At 36.3% G+C, this 25,260-nt stretch overlaps 2 protein-coding genes across 2 annotated transcripts in view; one reads left to right on the top strand and one right to left on the bottom strand.

The window, feature by feature from the left end:
- The first annotated feature begins 2,561 nt into the window (after positions 1–2,561).
- Positions 2,562–8,230, top strand: prdm9 (PR domain containing 9). The gene is made up of 6 exons (XM_084434882.1): positions 2,562–2,730; positions 3,237–3,350; positions 3,486–3,757; positions 3,858–3,925; positions 4,010–4,200; positions 5,740–8,230. Exons 1-6 carry the CDS (start codon positions 2,715–2,717, stop codon positions 7,665–7,667), a joined length of 2,589 nt encoding a protein of 862 aa, XP_084291008.1. The 5' UTR covers positions 2,562–2,714; the 3' UTR covers positions 7,668–8,230.
- A 1,838-nt stretch (positions 8,231–10,068) lies between these two features.
- The window catches only part of ppp1r9bb (protein phosphatase 1, regulatory subunit 9Bb), a 28,155-nt gene continuing 12,963 nt past the window's right edge, over positions 10,069–25,260 (bottom strand). Inside the window, exons 2-10 of the mRNA XM_084434883.1 lie at positions 19,479–19,611; positions 18,236–18,356; positions 18,027–18,131; positions 15,253–15,388; positions 14,090–14,239; positions 12,716–12,769; positions 11,975–12,204; positions 11,279–11,375; positions 10,069–11,138 (exon numbers count right to left, since the gene is read on the bottom strand). Coding sequence (XP_084291009.1) covers positions 11,085–11,138; positions 11,279–11,375; positions 11,975–12,204; positions 12,716–12,769; positions 14,090–14,239; positions 15,253–15,388; positions 18,027–18,131; positions 18,236–18,356; positions 19,479–19,611 — 1,080 coding nt within the window. The 3' untranslated portion in view covers positions 10,069–11,084. The remainder of the gene's footprint in view (positions 11,139–11,278; positions 11,376–11,974; positions 12,205–12,715; positions 12,770–14,089; positions 14,240–15,252; positions 15,389–18,026; positions 18,132–18,235; positions 18,357–19,478; positions 19,612–25,260) is intronic.

The following is a 25,260-nucleotide window of genomic DNA, read 5'->3' as shown; positions in this document are numbered from 1 at the left end:
TTCTCCAGTCTTTTCGCTTAGGCATAGCAGCCTTCTAGCAGCCACAAGTGCCTTCTAAAAGGCTGTCTTGGCAGCGGTGGGATTCGAACCCACGCCCCCGAAGAGACTGGAGCCTTAATCCAGCGCCTTAGACCGCTCGGCCACGCTACCTTGTGGTAGCATCTTCCGTGGGCCATTTTCGCCAATTTTTTCTTGAAATGTCTCACTTCTCCACAGCCAAATCTGTTGAAATTCGACGTGCCTTGAAGGAGCTCCTCGACAGGTGGAAAGGCCTCCTAAATACAGGGGGCAGGCAGTTACACTCCTGGAGGCCCCCCTCCCTGCAGATTGCAATTCCATCTCTAATCAAACACAACTGAATTACCTAATCAAAGGCGTTGATCAAAATCAAAATCAAAATCAAAATCATGAAGTAGCTGTCAGTTCACCAAAAACTCTCAATGAGTCAAGTTGGCTAACTCCATTGTTATAGACTATACATTGTTATTATATTTAAACTCATTTTTGAAGTGACATTATAATAATTGTAAGTTACTGTTGTCCCTGATTCAAGAGGGTGCAGATTTTCAGCCGCATTTGCGCCTTTTAAGAGCACACTTAAGGTGTCTGGCCCTCTTTAAAATCTCTGCTGGCAGCGGTGGGATTCGAACCCACGCACCCGAAGAGACTGGAGCCTAAATCCAGCGCCTTAGACCCCTCGGCCACGCTACCCCGAAGTGGCACTTTTCGTGGGCCGTTTTCTGGCCATTTTTTTAAGAAATAGAGAAAACGGTGGCGTGCGGACCTTCATCGTCAGGCTCTGAAGCCCGCCGAGTTCGGCCAAGGAAAGCAAAAGCGGCTGAGTTTGGAAGAGACCGGGAGCAAGCAGTATCACTTCTCCAGTCTTTTCGCTTAGGCATAGCAGCCACAAGTGCCTTCTAAAATGAAATAAATAAATAGTAACAGGAATGAACACTTGGTAACAGGAATGAACATTGGGTAACAGGAATGAGTGTCCATATGTGTGTGCATGTGTGTCTATGAGAGAGAGTGTACATGACTGTGTGTGCATAGTATTTCTGTTTTGAAGTGATGTACTATGTGCTAGTAGTACTTCACAGCGAAGGAGGTAGAAAGAGAAAGAAGGAGAGAGAGAAGAAGAGAGAGGGAGGGAGAAAGAGGGAAGTTAAGACAAAAAAAGAGAGAAAAGAGAGGTTTTTGTATGTCTTGCTCCTTCCCATGCAGCATGCCATAGGTGTGTGTGTGTACCTGCATAGTATGTGTTTTCTCCATCTTCTACAAAATATAAGAAAGACAAAGACAAAATGTTTAAGTCACTTCGTGGTGGACTGGCTTCCTGGAAGTATGGTGTTCACATTGTAAAACGAATGCTATTGTCTACAATATAAGTAATTGCAACCTTAAAACTCAATTCAGGTGAATAGTATTATATCAACTAATATTTACAGTATTAAATCAACAAAACAGAGGACTCTACTAACTGATGTTACTTTAACTCACTCCTGTTATTTTTCATATAGAGTAACATGACTGAAAGTAACAGGATAGAGTTTTTAAGCAAAAAATGATCAAATATGGCATATGGCCACATAGTATTTTTGAGCATGAGGACACTGAGCAAATTCTAGTGACTTACCAAAAGTTAATATTTTTAAAATAAACAAATAAAATCTAAGAAATAATTTATGTAACAGGACAGTATGTTGAGATTAACCTTCTCAGTCATAGTTACAATTTCATCAAATATACAGAAATTAAAATGAGAGGACTTATTGTTTTCCCATTGCCTTCAGAAGATCCAGATGATGCAACTTCCTGTTGAAAATGTGTCTTGTGGAATATTCCAAGTTTTTCAGAGGGTGGGATGTGTTACAGTAACAGGACTAAGAGAAAACCCTGGGACATGACTAAAAGGTGTATTTTATCTAAAATATTAGCTCAAATATTTTTTTCTCATAAAAAAAAAAGATTTCTGAAGGATTTTAATCATATTTCATGGTAAAGTTCAGAGATAGAGAGTGGGGGGCATGCAGAAAATGCTATTTTTTAGTGTTCTATGTAGTTTTTATTAATGTTTTTAATTATACATGTTAATGTGCAGGACATTTTGCTTAACAATAAAATGTATTTTAGAGTTCATTTTCATGCATTTTTATACATAATGTCCTGAGGACAGAAATGTCACCCTTTCGGTGGAATGGCGCATATATATAGGCTAGAGTATGTCACCTTTGATATACTGGCTGGGTAAAAGTGTATGAAATTGCCACCGTGTGTCTACTTTCGGCATTCCAATCAAGCTGCTTTCCATTTGTAGCCTAATCGTGTGATGATATGGTCGTACTTGACCTGAAGTGAACCAGATTGTACTACACACACAACCACGAGCAAATCAGCGCTAGCGTTTTGAGCAGCACTGAGCAGAGTTATCTAATTTTTTTTCATACTAAGAACATTATATAAACAAAGAAGAAAACAGAGCGCATTTCTATCGTTGCACTTCACAAGCACCCATAGACTGCACGCACCGTGATGGCGTCACAGACATACGCCGACGTATTAGAACTTCCTGTTTTGGGAAGCGCTGAGTTGGTCTCTTGTTCGCTATCCAGCTAGTAAGCTTGAAGGTACAACAGGATTGTATAACCTGAGTGTCCGAGTGTGCGTATGGTGTTAAGGAGTAAAAAGTGCAACTTACTGCGTTTAGTGAAACAATGTCGGACAGTCCGGGTGGGTATTGTTGTATACTAAAGTGAAGTAGTTAGCTAACTATACATTTAACGTTACCATGCTAGCTGTAGACTGCTCGAATCGACATATAAACATAAAAATGTATCTCTCGTTTTAATTTCTCTGAAGAGTTTAGATTAATCTACATGTCTGGTTCAAACTATGAATGATTAATGCGTTTCAGGAATGTATGCCATTATTAAACGCCTGTTTAAACAGTTAAAACAAGGTCACCAGATTGTGTCACGACAGCCTTTGCTTAAAGAATGTATGTTCAATTTTGCCATGTCAGTAATTCTTAAGTTATTCTGCTGTTGGTTTGTTAAAACTTGGCATCTTACTTTAGGTTTTTTTTGTTGTTGTTGTTGTTGTTTTTAAGTGAGTTATGGTCTAACAAAAAATATAACACCATAACCATAATGCCTTCAAGGGAAGGCATTTTTGCTCAGTAATGTTTCCACTGTAACATACATTGTTATAATAAAATACTGTTTTTCAACTGACAGATTTGCCACCAAGTGATGAGCAGAATTTAGAGATACAAGGCTCTGTTACTAATTATTCTTCTGTTGTGATGATGGCGGAACAGGAGGGTAGCATGTTTAATGACCAACATTTCTGTAAGTAAATAAAATAGAAACTTAAATTGGCAGATGTTTTTTCAAAACATAAAATGTCTTCTCTTTTATGTGTACCTTTTACTCTCTCTGTGTCTCCAATACCCTCTCCTTCTTGTACTCCTCGGTTTTTGGCAGACTGTGAGATGTGTCATCAGCACTTCATAGACCAATGTGAGGTTCATGGGCCACCATTATTTACATGTGACTCACCAACAGCTATGGGCATTCCTCAGAGAGCTCTGCTAACACTGCCACAAGGCTTAGTTATAGGTCGATCTAGCATCTCTAATGCAGGACTTGGGGTTTTTAACCAAGGCCAGACTGTGCCATTGGGGATGCATTTTGGACCTTTGGATGGAGAGGTGACCTGTGAGGAAAAGGCATTGGATAGTGCCTACTCTTGGGTAGTGAGTGTCAACCTTAATGTTTTGTTAATTGTTAGAGTTTCAATTTTAATTTCAATGTAAGTATTGGGCTAAACATATAGTAATGCCTTTTTCTCTCCAGATTTACAGTGGCAATAATCAATATAGTTACATAGATGCAGAGAGGGACACTCACTCTAACTGGATGAAGTAAGTACTTCTATGCTCTTTTGTTATGTATTGTAGTTTATGCATTTATTTTGTAATTGTCTCAATCTTGTGTCTTCGCTTTAGGTTTGTGGTGTGTTCCATGAGTGAGACGGAACAGAATCTTGTTGCATTCCAGCAAAATGGACGTATTCTGTTCCGTTGTTGTCGCCCTATTAGCCCTGGGCAGGAATTTAGAGTTTGGTATGCTGAGGAATATGCTCAAGGACTTGGCACCCTCTGGGATAAGATCTGGAATAAGAAATGCATTTCTCTAGGTAACTACATCTAACTACATCTCCTGTGTGGAAACTTTGTGCCATATTGTCAACTAGCAGGTTTTTTGGTAACACTTTAGAATATTGTTCAGTCATTAATGAATAACTAGGAACACAGGAACAAATGAGTAACACTCTATTAACATTCTAGTAACTACTATTAACTAACAAGAAACTTCGATTAACAAATTAGTAAGTAATAGCGCTCAGTTGAATGTGGTAGTTCACTATTAGCTAATTAGCTAATTAGTAACTACTATTTTTAGTAACATCCAAGTCATTATTATACAAAGCCTTACAAAAAATCTCAAAAGCTTACAATGACTTTAGTCAATATTAGGTAGTTATCAAGCTTTTCACTTTAGAATACTGATCCAAATTATTAGTAGTTCCTTTAAGGATGTAGGCCTAGTAACACTTGAGCCATTACTAGTGGGTTACCGCTGTCTTATTTTATAAATTCTGCATTCATTATGTTAATTATGAACCTGTATATAGTAGTTCTCAGTGAGGTATGAAAAAATAGTAGTTACTAATTAGCTAATAGTGAACTACCAAATTCAGCTGAGCGCTATTACTTACTAATTAATTAATCAGAGTTTCTTGTTAGTTAATAGTAGTTACTAAAATGTTAATAGTGCATTACTCATTTATTCCTATGAAGTCATTCATTAATGACGGAACAGTATTCTAAAGTGTTACAGTCTTTTGGGAATAATCCAACCTTCTCCATTGACTTTGCATTGCGAGAAGCTGCCTCCTTGTCATTTCTGACTTATAACAAAAAACAAAACAATGTCTAAAGGCTGCTATGAGACAAGGTGTATAGCAAACAAGCTAAAAAAACAAAACAGAAATAAGTTTTTATAAGCTGTCAACCCCAAAAAACAAGCGTTTAAGGACACAAAAGTGGATTCAGGCTGGAACGAATGGGTAAATTGTGGGATCCTGACACTCAGTATGCACTAAAAAAATACACTACGTGTGCAGTAAACATTTTATCACTGGTAAGTCAAATATCCAAATGTCAGTTTTATATATTATATTTCTGTAAACTAAGCTATCCTGTTGCTGATTACGTTCCCCACCAGTGGACATAGTTCTCAGAGTAATATAACACCTCGTCTGTTTCAATTGCCTGTATCCACTTTTGTGTCCTTAAACGCTTGTTTTTTGGGGTCGACAGATTATAAAAACGTATTTCTGTTTTTAAATGCGCCTAAATGCGCTCTGTCTCTATATATTTCATCAGTTCATGGATTCCCCGGGAATCCAACCCATGACCTTGTCGTTGCTAGGGTCATGCTCTGCTGTTTGAGCTGTTCTTTAGGAAACACTGCCTTACCATGTAACAGCATATTTGAAGTTAACCATTGTAATTGTGCCATAAACATTTCAGTTATTTAGCTAATATAAGTCTTTAGGGCTTCCTACTACTCTGTAGAAATACAAAGTGACTAAATACAGCGACTGTAATGCATTTGGTGTTGATATCTGTCATGGCCTTTGGCTTTCCAGTAATTTGATTTCTTTTTTCAGGTACAACTGAAGAACAGGCGACTCAGGTCTGTCTATGTCCTCATTGCCAGTACTCCTTTCCAACTATTTTTTATCTGCGTGTTCATGTGAAGCGCTCACATCCCGATCAGTATGCGCACTTCACGCAGACACAGCCGCCTGAGTCCGAAGACCACTCAACAGTTATAGACATAGACCAGTGCCTTCTGGCCCCTGATGCAGCTCCTCCAACCAATATGCAGCCAATGACAGAAAGCTGTCAGGGTCAAATTTCAACCCTAAATGGACAACCCATTCATCACTCAGAAAAGTCAGACTGCACTGATTTGTCCGAAACATGCAGTAATGGTTTGAGTGACCAGGCAAATTGTGCTACTGAGATCTCGGATGAAATAAATAAATGTGGTGAGTGTGGCCGGAACTTTTTGAGATCTTGTCATCTGAAGAGACACCAGCGCACTATTCACTCTAAAGAGAAGCCTTATTGCTGCAGCCATTGTAAGAAGTGTTTTAGTCAGGCAACAGGTCTGAAAAGACACCAACAAACCCACCAGGGGGAGGAAAAGAAAGAGAAAGATGCTGACAGACCTTCTGACATATATCCTTGCACTAAGTGCTCCTTTTCTTTTGTGGCCAAATTCAATTTAAATCAACATCTCAAACGGCATCACCATGGAGAGTACCTCAGATTAGTTGAGAGTGGCTCGCTCACAGCAGGGACTGAGGGAGATACAGAGATGAATTCTGACAAGCATGACCCAACCTATGAACCTCCTACTCGAGTGAAGAGGTCTGCAAAGAACCCTCTGAGAGGCAGTAGTCGCCCTAAAAAAGCGTCTGTTGGCAGACCACGGGGCCGACCACCTAAAAACAAGCAAGCAGCGGAGGTTGAAGTGCAGAAGAGTTTACCTATCTGCACTGAGTGTGAACAAAGGTTCTCTGATTTGGAGACATTGAAAACTCACCAATGTGCTGGACAAGATAATAATAAGATAGGAGAACCACAGGAAGCGCCAGCTTCCCAGCATGTCTGCGGTGAATGCCTGAGAGCTTTCAGTAATTTTGATATTCTCAAAGACCATGAGTGCATTCAGCAGGGAGATGGATCTTACTGTTGCTCCCACTGCAACCTTTACTTCAACCGGATGTGTAACCTTCGTCGCCATGAGCGCACTATCCACTCCAAGGAGAAGCCCTACTGTTGCACGTTGTGCCTCAAGTCCTTCACCCAGTCTTCTGGCTTGAAGCGCCACCAGCAGAGCCATTCACGCCGCAAAGCCCACCGCCAGAGCTCGGCCCTGGTTAATGCCACCATCTTTCCCTGCACATACTGCCCCTTCTCCTTCACTGATGAGCGCTATCTTTACAAACACATCCGCCGTCACCACCCAGAAATGAGCGTAAAATATCTGAGTTTCCAAGAAGGGGGTGTTTTGTCAGTTGAAAAGCCTCACAGCTGCAGCCAATGCTGCAAAAGCTTTAGCACAATCAAGGGCTTCAAGAATCACAGCTGTTTCAAGCAGGGGGAAAAGGTGTATCTGTGCACAGATTGCGGAAAGGCCTTCAGCTGGTTTAATAGCCTCAAGCAACACCAGCGCATCCACACAGGAGAAAAACCTTACACATGTCAGCAGTGCGGAAAGAGTTTTGTCCACTCTGGACAACTGAATGTGCATCTCCGCACACACACAGGTGAAAAACCTTTCTTGTGTTCACAGTGCGGGGAAAGCTTCAGGCAATCGGGTGATTTGAGGAGGCATGAACAGAAGCATTCAGGCGTTCGGCCATGCCAGTGCCCCGATTGTGGAAAAAGCTTTAGTAGGCCACAGAGTCTCAAAGCTCACCAACAGCTTCATAATGGCACCAAACTTTTCCCCTGCACTCAGTGTGGAAAAAGCTTTACCCGTAGATACCATCTCACCCGGCATCATCAGAAAATGCATTCCTAACTAAAATAGTAACAATAAGACACTGATGAATTTATAGATGTCATATGAAAAGTTTGTTGTTCCTGCTTTAAGAACATATTTCGTTATTTTAAGACAAAATTATGTAGCCAATGAAAAAATACCGTTCTTGTAAAAATGTTTAGACATTTTTGAGTACAACATAAGTGGGCACACAATTGCTAGGTGTAGTTGGTCCCCAGAGTTATTGAATCAAATGTGCACTATATTTTATTAATGACAAAATGTGTAATTGTTGAACAATATGTTCCTATGATCATAGTAAAAAAAAAAAAAAAAAAAGTTACATTTATGTGTTGCAAGATGTTTTCTTTTGGTCAAGAAACTTGTAAGATGGGAAAATGAGGGTTTTTGTTATTCCAATTATATTCATAGACAGAAGAAAATATTACATTTTTAAAGATGTCATGTCACTCCAAACAACAGAGAAAATCATCTGTTGTGCTTCTGTTAATATTTAGCTTTTAGCTTATTTTAGGTGCATGCAGACTCAGAGTATAGTTTATTTCCATAGGGGGTATCAAATAAAAACCTTGCCCAGTTAACTGCATTTCACCATGCTTTACTGTGATTATGATTTTTTTTTTCATCAGTCTAGTTTGCCTCTATTACGTTTTATTTTAGTTTAGCTTTGGTTACAAATGGGCCTCCTAAAAGAGAAATAATGTGATGCTCAAGTGTACGCTGTGACTGGTTGCCGTCATGTGTTTTAGCCATACTTGTATCCTGTATAAAATACAATGTGTTTATTGTCTATATTAAACTCAACATTGTCATGATATGTGCAAACAAAGTAGAAAAACAAACCTTCCACCTCTGACCCCAAGAAAAAAAAGTTACCTTAACCACACTAAAGAGCTGGTTTAGAATGATCATGAAAAAATTATGAAATCATTGTTAAAAAAAAAAAAAAATTACATGATGCCTACAAGTACAAAATTCCAAAACATGGGTCTACTGATTTCTGACAAATGCTTTTACAGATACCATAATAATCACTAAGTTGTTTGTTTACAGGACTGAATGTCAAGCTTGATGCATACCATATGTGTCATTGCTCCAAAATCGAAAAAAAAATCAAAATATATTTTAGGGGTTAGAAACTATTTCAGATAGCTTGAAGATGTTCGTGAGTTCTTGACATGCACATTGTTGCTATGCAAATGTCCTGCCTCCTTGGAAACAATTTAACCCTCAAATGCATTAATAAAATCAAATAATTGAACGAACTTTTTTCTTTCTCCATCTCCCCATGAGCATAATATTTTAGAAACAAAGAGTTCTCTAATGCAGAATATGTTTCAAAAATTTGAAATTATGCTGTATTTTTTCAATATGTACCACAGAGGCATTCATATCAAGCACTAAAAGACTGAGCAATGAAAATTTACAATGTTAATGTAAGATGTTTGGGTTGAAGAGGAAGAGAAGCCTGGTATCAGGCATTTGAGGGGCTGAGTTTTTTTATGTTTTTATTTTTATTAACGACTATACATTTAGAATGATCTGACATCTTTGTCAACACAAAAAATAAGTTGTATCAATTCACTCCCTCTAGAGGTTAGCAATGCACATGGTCACATTTGAACTGCAAAGCAGTCTCTCATCATATATATCCAAGCTTATATAATTGTAGTTGCTCTCTTGACAGATTTAGTTAGTTGAAAAGTTTAGGACTACCATTATGTCCATGCAATTAAGTTATTTTGAGCATATAAAGTGCATATTTTACCACTTAAATAAAACAAAGCAACCTTGGTTACAAATCCACAGTTGACTGTTTATTTCATAAAAGCACATTAACAAACCACATGAGTGTTTTTCATACAAGCATTGCACTGAAAAAAAAAGAAAGAAAGTTGTTTACATGCCTCATCGATTTAATTTAGTCCCGGTGTAAAGACTAATGGTGACACTAAATCTACAATCACAATCATTTATAGTTTGTGGTTCCTTCATACATTTCACATGATTACATTAACAAAATGACTTGCTTCCTATAGGATGTGAAATTCACTGTCGTATTTAGAACATCTTTCTCCAACAGCTAGTCTAGCTGTGCTCTGTATTAGGTTAAATTATATTGAACAATTCATGAGGCAGGTTCACTCCAGGCAGTAGTATGTAGATAGTGTCCTATTTTTATTAATTTTTTTATATATCCAGATTTCATGAAACTATTGTGGCCTCTACAGGTCAATCTCTTTCAACTGCATTTAAATGTAAATCACATTCATAAAAAAAGAACAAAGAAAAAACTATACACATGTGGAGGCCAGTCCCATAATCATACACGTGTCTGGTATAGCTGAATAAAAGAACAGTTCCACTGATAAAAAGTAAGTAGCAAACACCTTTTTATTTTTTTATTTTTTATTTTTTTCTGCCTCTGTAAAGAAGGTTTAAGGGGAGGTCTAAATGAACACTGGAGAGTGACAACACTGGGGTAATACTGAGGAAAAAGGCAGCAGTTGGTTTTTAAGGTTCAACTCACCAAAACCTTGCACAAAGAGGTATAGTGTGAACTGATATAGGTAGAATAGAGGCAATTGGAGTGAGAGAAACCCCTTGAAATCTGGCTATATATATATAATAAGGCTAAGCTAAGTATGTTGTTTTTAATGACCACAAAATATTAGCTGAAATACATCCTTGACTGGTTCTTTAAGAGACCATTTATCATTTTGAGTCTTTCCTATGTTCCTCAGGTTCCGTCTATTCATGAATGATGTGCTTCCCATTTTATACTAATATATACTTTTAAAGAATCTAGACAAATCATACTTGTTTTATCGCATATAACAGTGCCTCCTAAGGACAGTTCTAATAAAGACATCAGGATAAAAGGGGACAAAAAGAGTAATGAGACTTTTAAGGTACAGCAGCAAGTGGCAGGTCATTACTGGAGTTTCAGAAACAGATGTCTTCAAACACGAGACGTTGTTTTCACCGCTTCTGGTCCAATCAGTGCCTCTGTTTCATTAGTTTCAGGACTGAAACTGGAAAAATATTCCACTGTAGTGTTTTGTAAATGAAAGATCAGTTTTGCCACATTTATGTTGTTAACATAACTTATAAAGACAACAGAGTTTATTGTGTACATTAGATTATTACAGGAACAACTTTGGCAAAACTATCGATGACAGCCGAATCAGTATCAGAGTTAAATATAAGGAAAATACAAAGGGTTTTTAAAGAGCAAACACTGAAGGGTAAAACATTTATTCACAATACTAAGAATGAATAAAGAAAAATCTCTAAAACCATAAAACGCCTGAAATAAAGGTATGAAGGAATGAAACTTACTGACAATAATTAAATGGACAAAAGTACAGATTCTCTATTTCCCCAGTTCCAGTACATTTACATTGAAGTAGTTATTTAAACAATTAATAACTTTTACGATGGATCCAGTGACTTCAACTCCTCGACCTGTGAGCCAAGATCTATTACCTGTATGAAGAGATTTTTCATATGACTGCTTCATTTAAATTGTCTAAATAGCCATATTTATAAACTGTATCATTGATGTATTAGTAAGCAAAAGGATTTGGATATCATTACTAAATATTATAGGAATGTGATCACTCTACCTTGTCTTGAAGTTGATCTGTTTCCTCCTTATGTGAAGCTTCAGTCTCCTCTAGAGTTTTCTGCTGAGCTGTTTTCTTCTTCAGTAACTCAATCTCCCTGTATGAAAAAATGGAAGGAAAAAGACATTGATTAGATTCCTTAAGTTTAATAAAAAAAAATAAAAAAAAAACAGTTAATTAATCTCTTGGGTGTATATAATTATCTTGGGCTGATTACTAAGAGAACAATCTCATTTAAAACACATTTGCCAAGAAATAAGTCCTTAGAAACGTGATCGTTGTATTCATGTTGGTTTTATATAGTTTATAGCATTTTAAAGCATATAGTTTATAGCAAGGTTGTAATTTTTATTTAATAATGAAAAGTAAAGATTTCCTTACATTTTTAGTAAAAGATTTTTTTTCTTTAACAAATAGGATTTTTTTTTAAGACAAAGATTATAACAAACTTTTGCTTCTGTTCGTTAATTTTTTGTTACCGTACAAGAGGTGTAACCAACTCATTTCATTTTGAATAAATGAACTGATCCAAACAAAAATGAGTGTCACATCATGGACCCTCTTACTGTTTATACAAATTGTAAAGGTTTTTTGTGTGTTTAGAACATGTCTTCTAGAATGCTGCTATTTAATGCTTACTAAATGGATATTTAAATGTATTTATTAACCTTGTACATAAAATGAATTTTCTCTCACTTTTGCTGATACTCTTTTATAAGGCGTTTGGCCTTGCTGTATTTGCGCTCTAGAGCCTGGTATTGAGCCTGTGTTTCTTTCAGGTGCTCATCCACAGCCTGGCACAGACTCTGCGCCTCCATCCAATATCCCTCCAGCTTCTCCATGCGCTCCCGATTCTCCTGCATGTTATGTTCCATCTGGGCTTTTTCAGCACGCCAGCGCTGCTTCTCCTGCTCTGCATGATTCAGCTTAACACATAAATGCAAACAGATGATTATTTTCTTAGACTTATCATGCAAATAGTAACATAGATCAAAACTTTACAAATGTGGAAAACCAGAACTCTTTGTCAGAGGAAAAACTTCCATATATGTTCTTTTGAAAAATGTAAAGGCATAAAAATGGAAATTCTGCCATCATTTACTCACCCTCATAGCATTATACTGTAGATCTTTATGCTTTTCTTACTTTTGTAGAACACAAACCAAGAAGTTTACCAAGAAAGTAAGCCGTAATACACTGATGATCTTCCCTTCCACCAAGCTCTAAAGTCTCATTAAAACATGTGTATATTCGCACATTCAAACTTGGTGCCTCAAGCCGTGTTGTATCAGGTTTGATGTCAACAATGCCATAAATTCTAGGCAGGTTTGGAAAGACAAGTAAATGATGACAGTTTTTATTCTCTCTTCGTCCTAAGAAAACACAGAATTTGATTAGACATATGATGACCAGTTAGCATGAAAAGGGTTATCATACCTTCCTCTTGAGCTGTTGGATTTCAGCCTGAGTCACAGCATGTTTGATCTGCAGCTGTGCCAAAGTAGTAAACAGATTAAAGAACGTAACTTAATCTGCTCTTGTGCAATGAAAAAACTGGCAATTTAATGGAAAACTAATTTAGAGTTTACAGTTTTTTCAAATTGCTTACACACAATTTCTGAAACTATGGCTCAATTTCTTGAAAATCTACACACAAAACCACAAAAAACGCATCTCTTGCAAAAGCAAACACATCATTCACAAATACACTGTATGTATGCGTAATTGATGCAATATTGGCTTGTTGGCCATGCTGCTTCTCAGGCGATTTTGAATTTGTTACTATTGTGAAGCGGCTGTGAAACAATCTATATTGTAGCTTGTATGTACATTCAATATATATATATATATATATATATATATATATATATATACACTATAAGCAGAAATTCAAGGGGGTAAAAACAATTTCTTTCTTTCTCAAAACTGAGTTTTGATTTTTATGTGATCAAAGTGTTTTCACACATGATCATCGGGTGTAGGTCATCAATAAATGAGTGAGGCATGTAGAGAACTGTGTTTAGAGTTTTGCAAAAAGTTTGTTTTTCAAAAAGAGTGTAAAGCGTATAATGTGCTTGCAGTTTTGCAGACTTGGTTTGAGTGAATAGTTTCACTGAGTGGGCCTCAAGTTCCACTTTTAGTGTGTAAGCAACTTGAAAAAACTGTAACACACTGATTAGTCTAAATGGTCTAATCATACAGAGTAGTACAGTAATTTACCAGTTTCAGGGATAATATTCTGTTACATTTCAGTTCAGCCCTACATAATTATGGCATTTAATTAAAAATAATTGCTTTACAAACTTATTGTAATGTAAATGTTCTGTTTAGGTTTAGTTTTCATTTTTTCCTGCTCTGGCTTGCCTGTGTTCATTGTTCCCTTTACTTATTAGTTTCTATGGTTCTAAAAGAGTTAACACCTGTTCTGGTTTTCCCTTGATTATACTCCCTGTGTTTATAAACCCTTAGTTTCCTTTTTTAGTTTTCGGTCTCGTTTCAGTTTATGTGGTTGTGTTGCTCCCTGTTGTCTCCTGTTCCTCTATTATTGGATTAAAGACTAGGCCTATTCTTTGTTTGTGTTTCTTCGTTGTGTTTTATTACTACAGCCACATGTGACACTTATACTTTGTCAAAGTTTAATGAGAAAATCTCCTCTGTCTCTCCCGTCATCCGTCTTTTTTAAAGCTGAGAAGTCATTCATTTTTACTTGCAAGTATAATTAAATGTGGATACTTTTTTCATTAGATACTGGTTAATACAATTTCTCTGTATGGTTTAAACCCTTGATGTCCAGCTCAATTTGTGTCTTACTTCTTTATATTTGTGAGCAAGCTTCTCAGGGTCAACTTCCAACGGTGACAGCATGTCCTCATTTTCGGCCAAGTCAAACACCTCTATGGCACTAGGGTATGTGGGGCTCATCTCGTCTTCTTCATCTTCATCAGTGCCATAATCACCCGGCTAGAAGGGAAGGACAAGGGAACAGCCTTTTGTCACAAGTTCTACATTTTTTTTTAAATGTTCTGATAAACAAAAGAAAGACAAAGACTTTCAAGTCTACTAAACGTGACAAAAAACACTCTTCCTTTCTTCTCAGATATGGTGTTATGGCAGCTGAAGTTCAATACCAGAACAATTTGATTGTATGCAAATTTAAGAACAACATGGCAGATATGTATCGCCAAAACTGACAATGAATGTGGATGAAACTTTTACGAAATCATTCCATGTAGATACAGTACACTTTGCGGTTTTCCATGTTGGATTATAACTCATTAGATGTTTCAATGCTGTTTAGTGTACACGGAATTCCATACCAATGGATTCCACTGAGGCCCTGTTTACAACTGGTATCACCTGGTACACCTTGATCAGATCACAAGTAGATGAGGGAAACACATTCCCGTTTACACCTGGTATTTTAATCCATCTCTTTTGTCCACTTCCAACCACTTCTGTCCTGATTTCTTCGAGGAGAGGGTCTATGGGTAGGTAAATGTATGGGGGTTTTATTCAGATCTTTCTATCTAATGGACAAAATAAGCTCACGCAATTTACACATGAACGTGCCCGGAGACAACAGGTGTTTACCAGCTGTAAACAGGGCCTGAGGGGATGACGTCTGACCCCCCTTAGCCGGGAAAGATCTGATTGGGTGGCTGATGATGATAAAGATAATGATTACTCTGGTATACTGTTACTCTGACATATAATGTTTAAGACTGTTTTTAATTAGTCAAACATTTCACACAAACCCTAAAGTATTTGAACTAAACATAACTGTCCAAGAGTGCTTCAGCAGCTGGTATTCTTTTACCTTTTATTTTACTTTTAATATACTTATCATCACTTATTTTACTATGAGTAGTAAAGATATGCACAAGTACCTGAATACAGACTGTTCAAAAAAATCTAATACAACTATTCTAGGCTCACACATCACACATTGTTCAAATAAAAGCAAGTATACAGACCTCTTCCTCATCACCCATGTAGTTGCCATATCGTTGCTCCATCATCTCCTGTTGCCAGCGCTCCTGTTCAAGGGTCTGCTGGATGAGCTGGGCGACTTCACTTTGCTCTCCCGGCTTCTCTCTCCCAATAATAAACCTAGGAACAGAGGTGTTTATTACGCACCTTGTGGTAATCTAAAGTCTTTATCTTTATCTGTTAGTGCTTACGTATACTAGGCTGCGAGAGGAAGGTGTTCTCTTTCTTTCTACCTCTACTGTCTTTCTTCCTTTAAAGGGGTCATCATATACATTCTCATACTTAGGTTCACTTACAGTGTAATAACCTTTAGAATTAAAAGGGCTGCTTTTTGTTGCTGTGCCTTTAAGATTACAGTCTAAATGCCCTTTTGCATTATCCAGAATAAGTAACAGTCTGTAATTCAACAGCCTTGCATTACATAAAGACAATCTGCACTGAAATGTGTCACTGAAAACTGCAGCTGCTCATTTCTAATGCGTTTTTTTTTTTTTTTAAGGATATGCAGAATGGCAGGTGACAATATAGCTAGGTACAGCACAAGATTTGGTGGACATTATAAATCATTTTAATTAAATGTTATTTTTTAATTGTGCAATTTAAAAGAGAACTTAAGACTATTTTCTTTTGAGGGCATTCAAATGATGAAAATACCATATTTATAGTGATATGATGGTGTGATGGCAACAACATTTACTGTTTATTTCTGATAAAGCACTTATAGATCCTTCTTTGCTGCTCTGTCTGCCCTCATTTATATTTATCCATCCTTAATTTCCTCCCTTTTTTTGCTCCTACATTATGTGTGTCTCTTCCCCCCAGAGTCTAGTTTAATATAACCCTCGCCTTGTTCTGGCCTCCCCCTGTTAACACTTATCTATCATAATGAAATGTACTATTCTTCTCTTCTAAATACAAGCTTTGTAACACATCATAATTGCAACTGTCACAATGACCCCCATTGGCTGAATGCTGAATGAACTAAGGAAAAGAGCAGGGAAAGATACATATTCCATTTAAGACTGCAATGAACTCACGTCATTCTTTAAACACGTAAATAGCAAAAAATTGTATAAAGATTGTATCAAAATTTGTTAATTTCACCATGTTACTGAGGTAGAAATTGGTACAGTGTTCCCATAACAAAGAGACCAAGCAAACATTACACACACAGTACAGCTGTAGGCAATTTAAAAATATTATACAAGTCTAATGACAGTGAGCAACCTGCCCTGAATTCACACAATGCATAAAAATAAAGACTAAATACTATTAAAATCAAGCTGTCATGAAGTCAAATGTACAGGCTATAATTACTTTGTATTTATTGCTGCCTTCAAATCTGTCTGGGAAGTTCCTACGTTTTCAGAAGATGTAATTATGATGTGATTTGTCCAAGTGATTTTGATTAGGGAAGAAAGTATAAACGGGGCAATATAATATTTCTTACACATGAAGCTGTTTTAGCACCAAAGTGACTAAATGAATAGTAAAGGATACACATAAGAAAAGTAAGTGATGTTTAATATTCTTTACATATAATATTTTATAATTCTCGAGGTGCCACATGAACCTGGGTGTGCTCTTTGATACCAAAATTTAATTTGAAAGTCACGTGTCTAGAATCTGTAAAACATTTTTCCATCTTAAAAATATATCTAAATGTCATATGCTCTCAATGACAAATGCGGAAACAATTCATTCTACATCAAGGCTAGATTATTGTTTGATTATGAGTGGTTGCCCTGCACGCTTAATAAACAAACTACAGCTGGTTCAAAACGCAGCAGCTAGAGTTCTTACCAGAACCAGGAAGTATGACCATATCAGCGCGGTTCTGTCAACACTGCATTGGCTCCCTATTAAACATCGTATAAATGTAAAAATATTGCTGATTACTTACAAAGCACTAAATGGTTTTGCTCCCCAGTACTTGAGCGAGCTCTTAACGCATAATAGTCCTTCACGTCTACTGCGATATCAAAATTCCGGCCAGTTGATAATACCTCGAGCCGCCAGGCACTGTTTTGTGCGGATGAGCGGGCTGGAGCGCGTTGAGTGTTTTCTGTTAGAACGGTGTCGTGCCCCTAAGTTAATAACTAGTGATCTTTGCAACGGAAGTGAATCAATCAATCAAAACTAACTTTAGCTGGACAATAACTTTATTCTAGAGCTGCCGTAAAGCCAAACAATCTATGTTACTGTAATTTCCTATTATCACTGTAAAGCTGTTTTGAAACAATCTATATTGTTAAAAGCGCTATATAAATGAAGGTGACTTGACTTGACATGAGTCATAGGAAATGCAGTTTTGTCACGTAAATCTGTTTTCTGATAATCATGCTAATTACACTATACTAATACAAACCAATTATACAATCAACGTTCACAGTTCAAAACTTAATTATGACCAATACTAATTACCAATCCCAATCCCATGATTTTTTATTAACCGCCCAAATTTCCAGCATTTCACACTGATAATTACAACATTATGGTGGTGTTCATGTGTGCTCGACTCATAAATACAAACCATTCCAACATTAATTTAAGGTAGCATATGATTAATTCAATATTTGTGCCTACAGCGATGGGTGAAATTCAGTGTTTAATGCATTAAAATACAGAGGTGACTGTAGACTAGAGGACATGATAAATATAAAAGGTACGAAACTGAAAAAATGGGTCTTAAATGAAATGAAACTATATCAGCAGGAAGGTGAAATGTCTATAGTGGACTATATCCAGCTGGTCTTACCGAACTGTGCCAGATGTGTTTCTCAGGACAGAGGCAGCAAAACTTTGTGTTACACCAACCAGGCTTGTTCCATCCACCTCCACTATCAAATCATTCACCTGTATCCTGAAAGAGATGAAAGTGTGCAATGTGACCATTGTGGAATGAGTATATATAAATATATATATATATATATAACTATGATGCTGTGGAATATGCATAACATCTACCTGCCATCCCGGTGAGCTGCCCCTCCCTCTGTGACGGTCTTGACGAATATGCCAAGCTTCTCCAATCCCATGTCAGCTCCAGCACCCATACCAATAATACTGATACCCAAACCCTCATTGTCTGTTAATGGACAACACAAAATGGAGAATTCAATCTTTAAAACATAGCGTACAATGGCCTCAAAAGGTTTTTGTACATTTAAGTCACACTTAAAAAAAAACTATAAATAAAATTGCAATAACAAAATATCAATAACAAATCAGCAAATTAATTATTTTTAGTGTGACTTTTTAAGCAACTTGTTTTGCAGTCATTTTTAGTTTATGTATGTAAGTCAGCTCCTCTTAAGTTTACACAGGTGTAGTTCATCACAGTTCATCTGGGACTCACATTTGAGTCTTTAAAACAGTATATTGATGATTTACCATCTCAAACCTAACAAACTTGTTTTTGTGAAAGACTTAAAGTGTGCTTGTGTAATGTATACTATATGCTTACAGTATACACTACTGTATGTACTCAACCATCTAGTGTATGCTTTTTTTCTAAGGGTAGATTTGGAATAAAACAGTCCTCACTTCTTTTTTTCAAGTACATCATCTGAGTACTCCTAGTATACTACATTGTGGTTTATTTTTTCAGAGTGAGCACACTACTTGAACACAATGGTTCAGAATAATAGAAGTATTGTGAAACACACCTTCATTTCCTCTTTGATATTCTCTCTGTTGAGTTTTACTCTTTGACTACACTTCTTTTGTTCTCCTAGTCTTTCATTTTCTCTATAGCACACTTTGATATGCTATATTGTGAATATAGTGGCCGTTGTTAATCACAAAGTCCAGTGAAGTGATTATAATTTACAATACAGCATGGCTTTGAGTGTATTACTGATTTTATAAAACTTAAATTTTCCATTAAAACATTTTGTGCCCGGAGTTCTATAATCATTTAGTTCTTTTAATACTTAATTTAACATACTATTCACAAGATTTTTTTTATCTAACCAGCTACAAAATTCCATTTAAAGGTAAGCTTCACTATGCCCTACTCTCTCCAAGAGGCAAAGCACTTTGAGTAGTCAGAAAGGTGCAAGTATTACTGTCTCATGTGCATTTGCAACACCCTACACAAATCTATATGTCATTGCTTTTTTATTTAAATTGGAATAATACATATCAGTAAATTTGTATTTATAATCCCAAATAAGATCTTAAATGGCCTTACTGGCCCTTTCATTACCTTTCTCCAGTTCAACGGGGAACAGGTCCAGCCTTTCCACACGTTTCTCCAGCTCATACTCTGCAGAAGCAGCCATGGGGTCCACATCATCATTCCTCCTGTCATAGTCCTCATTGGAATAGGTTGTGAACACCTACAAATTTGATCATATATTAATGACCACTCATTTTATTGCAGTATCGCATCATTACGAAAAGTAATAGCACACCTCTGCAAGTTGCAGAATTTGTGAGTGCAGTCAGAGAATTACACAAATTATGCAACTTAATACTTAGTGTTAGTGGCCCGTTAATGATAACTATAAAGATAACTATAATGATAACTATATTAGAGTCCACACCAATGCACAATATTGTTCTCTTTATTATGAGCATGCGCTGCAGTTCTGTCACCTGCCACTTTAAATACTCAAGCTCTTTAAAGCAGAATGAATTCTGATTGGTTGTCAGTGTTTTTAGCGTTCATCAGCTGGAAACAATGATTGTGAAAATAATTCAAACAATATTGGTTTTCTGTGCCTTTATCAATATAGTTGCAGTGTGGACTCTGCTATTCTTTTGGATTTAGATTTTTTTTTTTTTACTATATCTTTATCGTTATTATTATTATAGTTATTGTCCTAGGTGTGAACAGGCCCTCATGGGTTTGTTCAAATCAGAGAAGCTCTCTCCAAGCTAATAATTCATATGTTTGTGGGCATGTAAGGAGTAAAAGTCAACAACTGCCACCTTTTTTAGCCATCAGTATTTATGCATCCATATTTTTCTCAAATATTATCAACAAGAATTTGCAAATTCGCCACAGCTCTCTTTAGTGGTTTTCTTGCAGGTCATTTTTCGAGGCCACTGATTGGATTCAAATACAGGTCTATTGCTGTTTACCAAAAGAACTCTTTAAGTGTTGCATGCAGTTTGATTGTAAACAATTTTATCTACTGATGCACTGACAGTGGAATTGAAGTGGCTCTCTATTGAAAGCAAAGCTGTGTGGGCAGAGCAGGTGTGCCCACTTCACAGCAGCTCTTGAGGCTTCACTGCTAGTTTTATATAATCTTTTTAACGTGGGTGCAGCCTGCGCCAACTTAACCTGGCCTGAACACACATGCACACCGCCAAACAACATGTTTTTCAATGCTGTTTTCATAGTCTCATTCTGCTTCCTAGTCCCCTATTTTATAGGAGAGCAAGATTTTTATTTTCCCACCCAAAGTGATTGTAACCGAGGGAGACGGTCGGTGTGCCAGGGTGGTGCAGTCCATATAGGCCATATAAGCCATTTGAGAGAGTGAGTTCATGAATTTGCTAATTAATATTAACACTATTAATGACAATAAATTCCCTTGTAATTTGAGGTGTAACATAAAGCTTACATAATAAAATGTTGGTAATGCGTATGTAACTGTCATTTTGCCAAACAACTGTAATTTTTATATATATATTTTTTATATATATTAGCAAATGACAATAAGAAACAAGGAATCCGTTTCAGTCTGCTAGCAAGAGAAAAATGTGAAATAGTAATAAATATTACTATAGAATAAAAATATTCTGCCATGTAATAGTTTATTAGCCATACTGCAGGCTGTTTACAGCTACCAGTCATTTAGAATATGTGTTTTATAATTATATGGTGGCAGTCAAATCAGATGCAATGTTACACCTAATTCCTACTTGTTCTTAATCCTCACAAGTGCACTTTTTCACACTTTTCTTTAGTTCAAATTATGTTGTCCTATCATACAGTTTTTATTGTTCTCACAGGTTCCTCTGCATCCACTTCACAATACTTGCATGTCATTCACTTCAGGAGTTTCAAGTGATTGTAATACAGATAGATTGTGGATCATGGATCATTGTGTGATCTAGTTCACAAAGTTACAAAAGAAAGATTTCAGCTGACCCTTTTTACATGTTCCTGGTCTTATTATGCATTATTCATCTGTACCTGTTATTCCAAAAGACAAGTGGTTTAGAAAATGGATGGATGATATTCCAAAGGAACAAAACCGGATCTGGTTTTAAAACTTTTACAATTGGCTGATTTTAAAACCACACTTTAAGGTATCATAGACACGTTCCCAGCGGTTTTAAAATGTAAGCAGAATAATTATGCAGTCTTTCTTAACCCGTTCAGACCTGAATTATGTTTTAGGTTTCTGAAAAATATAAAAGTACATTTTCCCAGCTCATGAGGCTTCTATAAATGAGACCAAATAAAAAAAATAAAAAAAATGTTTTGCTTTAATTGTAATTTTTTTTGTCCATTTCAATGGACGTTACGTCAAAACAGGTGTACTTCACAAAAATGTACCAACATAAAATTAAATAATAAACATAAAAATTGTTAGTATATACTTAAAGCTTTTCCTCAAGGTCAAAAACTTTTCAACAGTATACCATTTCAACTTTAATTTTGAGGTTTTTGTTTTACAGATTGCACATTGTTTGTAATAAACTAAATATCTTAGAATCAATCAATATGGTCATGTTAGAGTCATTTTCTTTGCGAATCTTTCTTTTTTAGATCAAAAACTTGAACATTACAACATTTCAACTTTAATTGTAAGGTTTTTGCTTTATAGATCGCACATTTGTTTATTCATAACAAAATAAACCTAGGAATCAATCAACGAATTCACGTTAGAGTAATTTACTGTGTGCATCCTTGAAACAATTTCTCTGTTAGCGATTTTCTTGTATTTCTACAGTACATTACTGGCAGCACGGTTGCCATGCATGATGCATGTATTTCGATTTCCAGTAACTGTACTGTAATTCACTTTACAGTACACAAGATCAGTACTGTAAACTACCAAATAGTACTTTACTGTATTTGTACTGTATTTCGTAATTTGATCTGCTTTTGCTGTAATTAATTATACGGTGTTGTAATATCTATATTGAGAAATTACTGATAAATGTTATTATAATTTTCAAAATAATTACTAATAATGATAATATTATATCACAATAATATAATATGTAGTTATTAGGAAATATAGGCTATAGTAGGAAAAAATATGGAAATCAATGGCTATACTGTCAACTGTCTAGTTACCGACATTCTTCAAAATATCTTCTTTTGTGTTCAGCAGAATAAAGAAACTCATACAGATTTGGAACAACATGAGGATGAGTAAGTGATGACAAATATAATTTTTGGGTGTACTGTACCCATAAAGGGATAGTTCACCCAAAAATGTATATTGGCCCATGATTTACTCACCCTCAAGTCATTCTAGGTGTATATGACATCGTTCTTCTTTCAGACGAATACAATTGTAGTTATATTAAAAAATGTCCTGGCTTCCAAGCTTTATAATGGCAGTGAATGGTTGTTTCTGTTTTGAAAGTCCATAAAAGTGCATCCATCCATGATAAAAGTGCTCCATGCGGCTCTTGGGGGTAAATAAAGGCCTATTGAAGCAAAGCGATGCGTTCGTGTAAGAAAAAATAATTCATTTTCAAGTTACGCTTTCGATTTATGTCAAATCCTATGTTTCGTTTGGCCGGAAGCTAGTCATTTTACTTTATAAAGTTTTAAATACGGATATTTTTCTTACATCTCCATCTTCCTCATCCTCACTCCACATAAAGTCAACATCTGAGATACTTCCATCAGCTATATGTTCAAGCACTTCAAGAACTATATATTCTGCATATGAAAAAGTAAAAAAAAAATGTATCGGTACTGTGATATAGATTTTTATATAAGAAATTTCAATCAGCATTACTGGACTTCAATTACTGGAATGTGATTTCAGTAACAGGCTTTTGAACCCACTGTCCATTCTAATGGACAGACACATTTGAAAAAATCCTGATTTAAAATGTGAAATTCTACAATCGATTTTTAACTTTAATTAATAAGTTCAATCTTTCTATTTTACATACAAACTATGAAATACTGACAAACAAATAAAAAAATGTAAATAAAACCACAGAAAATGTTGCTTGCTTCTGTGTTTGGAGTGAAGTGCTGACATGCTTCTCTTCAAAGTAGTGTTTTTTTCTATAATTACTACATGCAAAGCTTTACTACCATTTGATTGGATGACAAGCGTCCAATCTAATGGACTGCAGGCTTTAAACTAGGTGAAATGCTCCAGAAGTAAAAAAAAGGGGGGTTGACATGTGATGTCCATTGTAATGGACGCAGGGTCTGAATGGGTTAAGGTATCTTCTTTTGGCCAAGCACTGTAATTATTCTTCACAGAGAAGGCAACACCAAAATGCCTTTCAAGAAGCTAAGTGAAAAAAAATCTATCCATGATAGCAGACAAAACCAAAGATAATTTGCACCATGTTTGTTAGTGCTATTCTGTAATTAGTTTCCTGTTCGGCTGACATCACAAAGCCCATTTTTTCATCCACCTGTCATATAAAGACTACTTTCAGAATCCAATCAAGATTCCAGTGAATAAAATCCTAGACCCTAGGTAGAACTAAAGTCCTACCCTACTTTTTTCTCCTTGAATATCCTGTTTCATTCAGAAATAAATCACATTACGGAAGTAAAATGTTGTTTCCTGTTATGTAATAAAACAAAAATAATACCAGACAGTCTTTATTCCCCAGACAACCACCACCATCCTAAATCCTCATCCCTCAATTCCACCCACTCATGTCCTGCCACAAGCATCCCACTGTTAGCGGCACATCCCACATTAAACACAACCCCTGAGAGAAAAATTGTGCTTTACTCCCATCTGTGCTTAAATTCCACCTGCACCTCTTCCCCACTAGCAAAACACCCTCTGATGCATCACATACACCAGCTGAGACCAGCTACCATCGACATATGATTCAGTTAGACTGTGTGGCTGGGATTTTTTGTGGTGCCTGATGGACACAAACATCGGATTAAAGAGGGGGAGGATGGAAAGAGAGAGAGAGGGAGATGCAGTGGGTGTTCCAGTTGTGTGAGAGTGCCAGTAGGTCATATCTCTTAACAGATGGTCAGGGATACCCCTCCTCCGCTCAAACTGTCCCATCCTGGCTCTGCTGTCCTATAAAGGTATGCATGACAATAATTTTACAGTAAAACCCATTATAGGAATTGTTGTTTCTTGTTGCAGGAATCTCATGAAACTTGTCAATACGTCATGGTTATATTTCAACAACCCCATCCCCCACCACCACCACCAATAGATAAATAACATTTTACAAAAAAGAAATGTAAAAGATATATTTCTTTCAGCTCACTGTAATGTGAAAGTCTCAATCTCATTACAATTCTATATATATTTATTTTAGTTTTACATCACAATAATGCTTAATTATGATGCAATATATATATATGCTGAAACACTTCAAGACTTAAACAGTTCTGACAGGAAAACCCATGTAAGGAATAGTGCTAATTGTCAGTTGGAAAATCATAAACCCAAATAACCTGGTTGAAAAAGTTGTTGCCCACAACCACTGACGTTTTCTACTCTACTCTGCTTGAGGTCAGGAACAAGAGAGTTGCAGTAAGATTGGTTCCGTTCCAGTTGACAGGAATAGACTGCTGAGCATTAAAAGCACTCTATGTTTCAGCTAACACACAAGGCAGAGGTTTTCCAGAGTTTTTTTCTTCCCTTTCTCTTCAAACACTCCTGTTACAAAATGTTCTTACTCTTCTAGTTATTAGTAAATACATTTTTAATAGATTTTTTTTAAATCTACATACGCTAAACATAAAATGAAATTTTGTTGCTAGGGATGGTGCTAACAAAGCCAAGGTAATGGGTCTGATTCCCAGGGAATGCATGAACTAATATTAAAAAATGTATCCCTTT

The sequence above is a fragment of the Rutilus rutilus genome (genome assembly GCF_951802725.1).
Source record: "Rutilus rutilus genome assembly, chromosome: 16".
NCBI classification, from domain to species: domain Eukaryota; kingdom Metazoa; phylum Chordata; class Actinopteri; order Cypriniformes; family Leuciscidae; genus Rutilus; species Rutilus rutilus.
The sequence above is the reverse complement of the archived record's forward strand: the minus strand, read 5'-3'. Positions and strand labels throughout refer to the sequence as shown.

What these genes read in the sequence shown, in the direction of transcription:
- prdm9 (XM_084434882.1), top strand. An exon ending in ATAGTGCCTACTCTTGGGTA is followed by an intron (nt 3,758 to 3,857) that starts GTGAGTGTCAAC and finishes TTTTCTCTCCAG; the next exon opens with ATTTACAGTGGCAATAATCA. An exon ending in TAAGAAATGCATTTCTCTAG is followed by an intron (nt 4,201 to 5,739) that starts GTAACTACATCT and finishes TTCTTTTTTCAG; the next exon opens with GTACAACTGAAGAACAGGCG.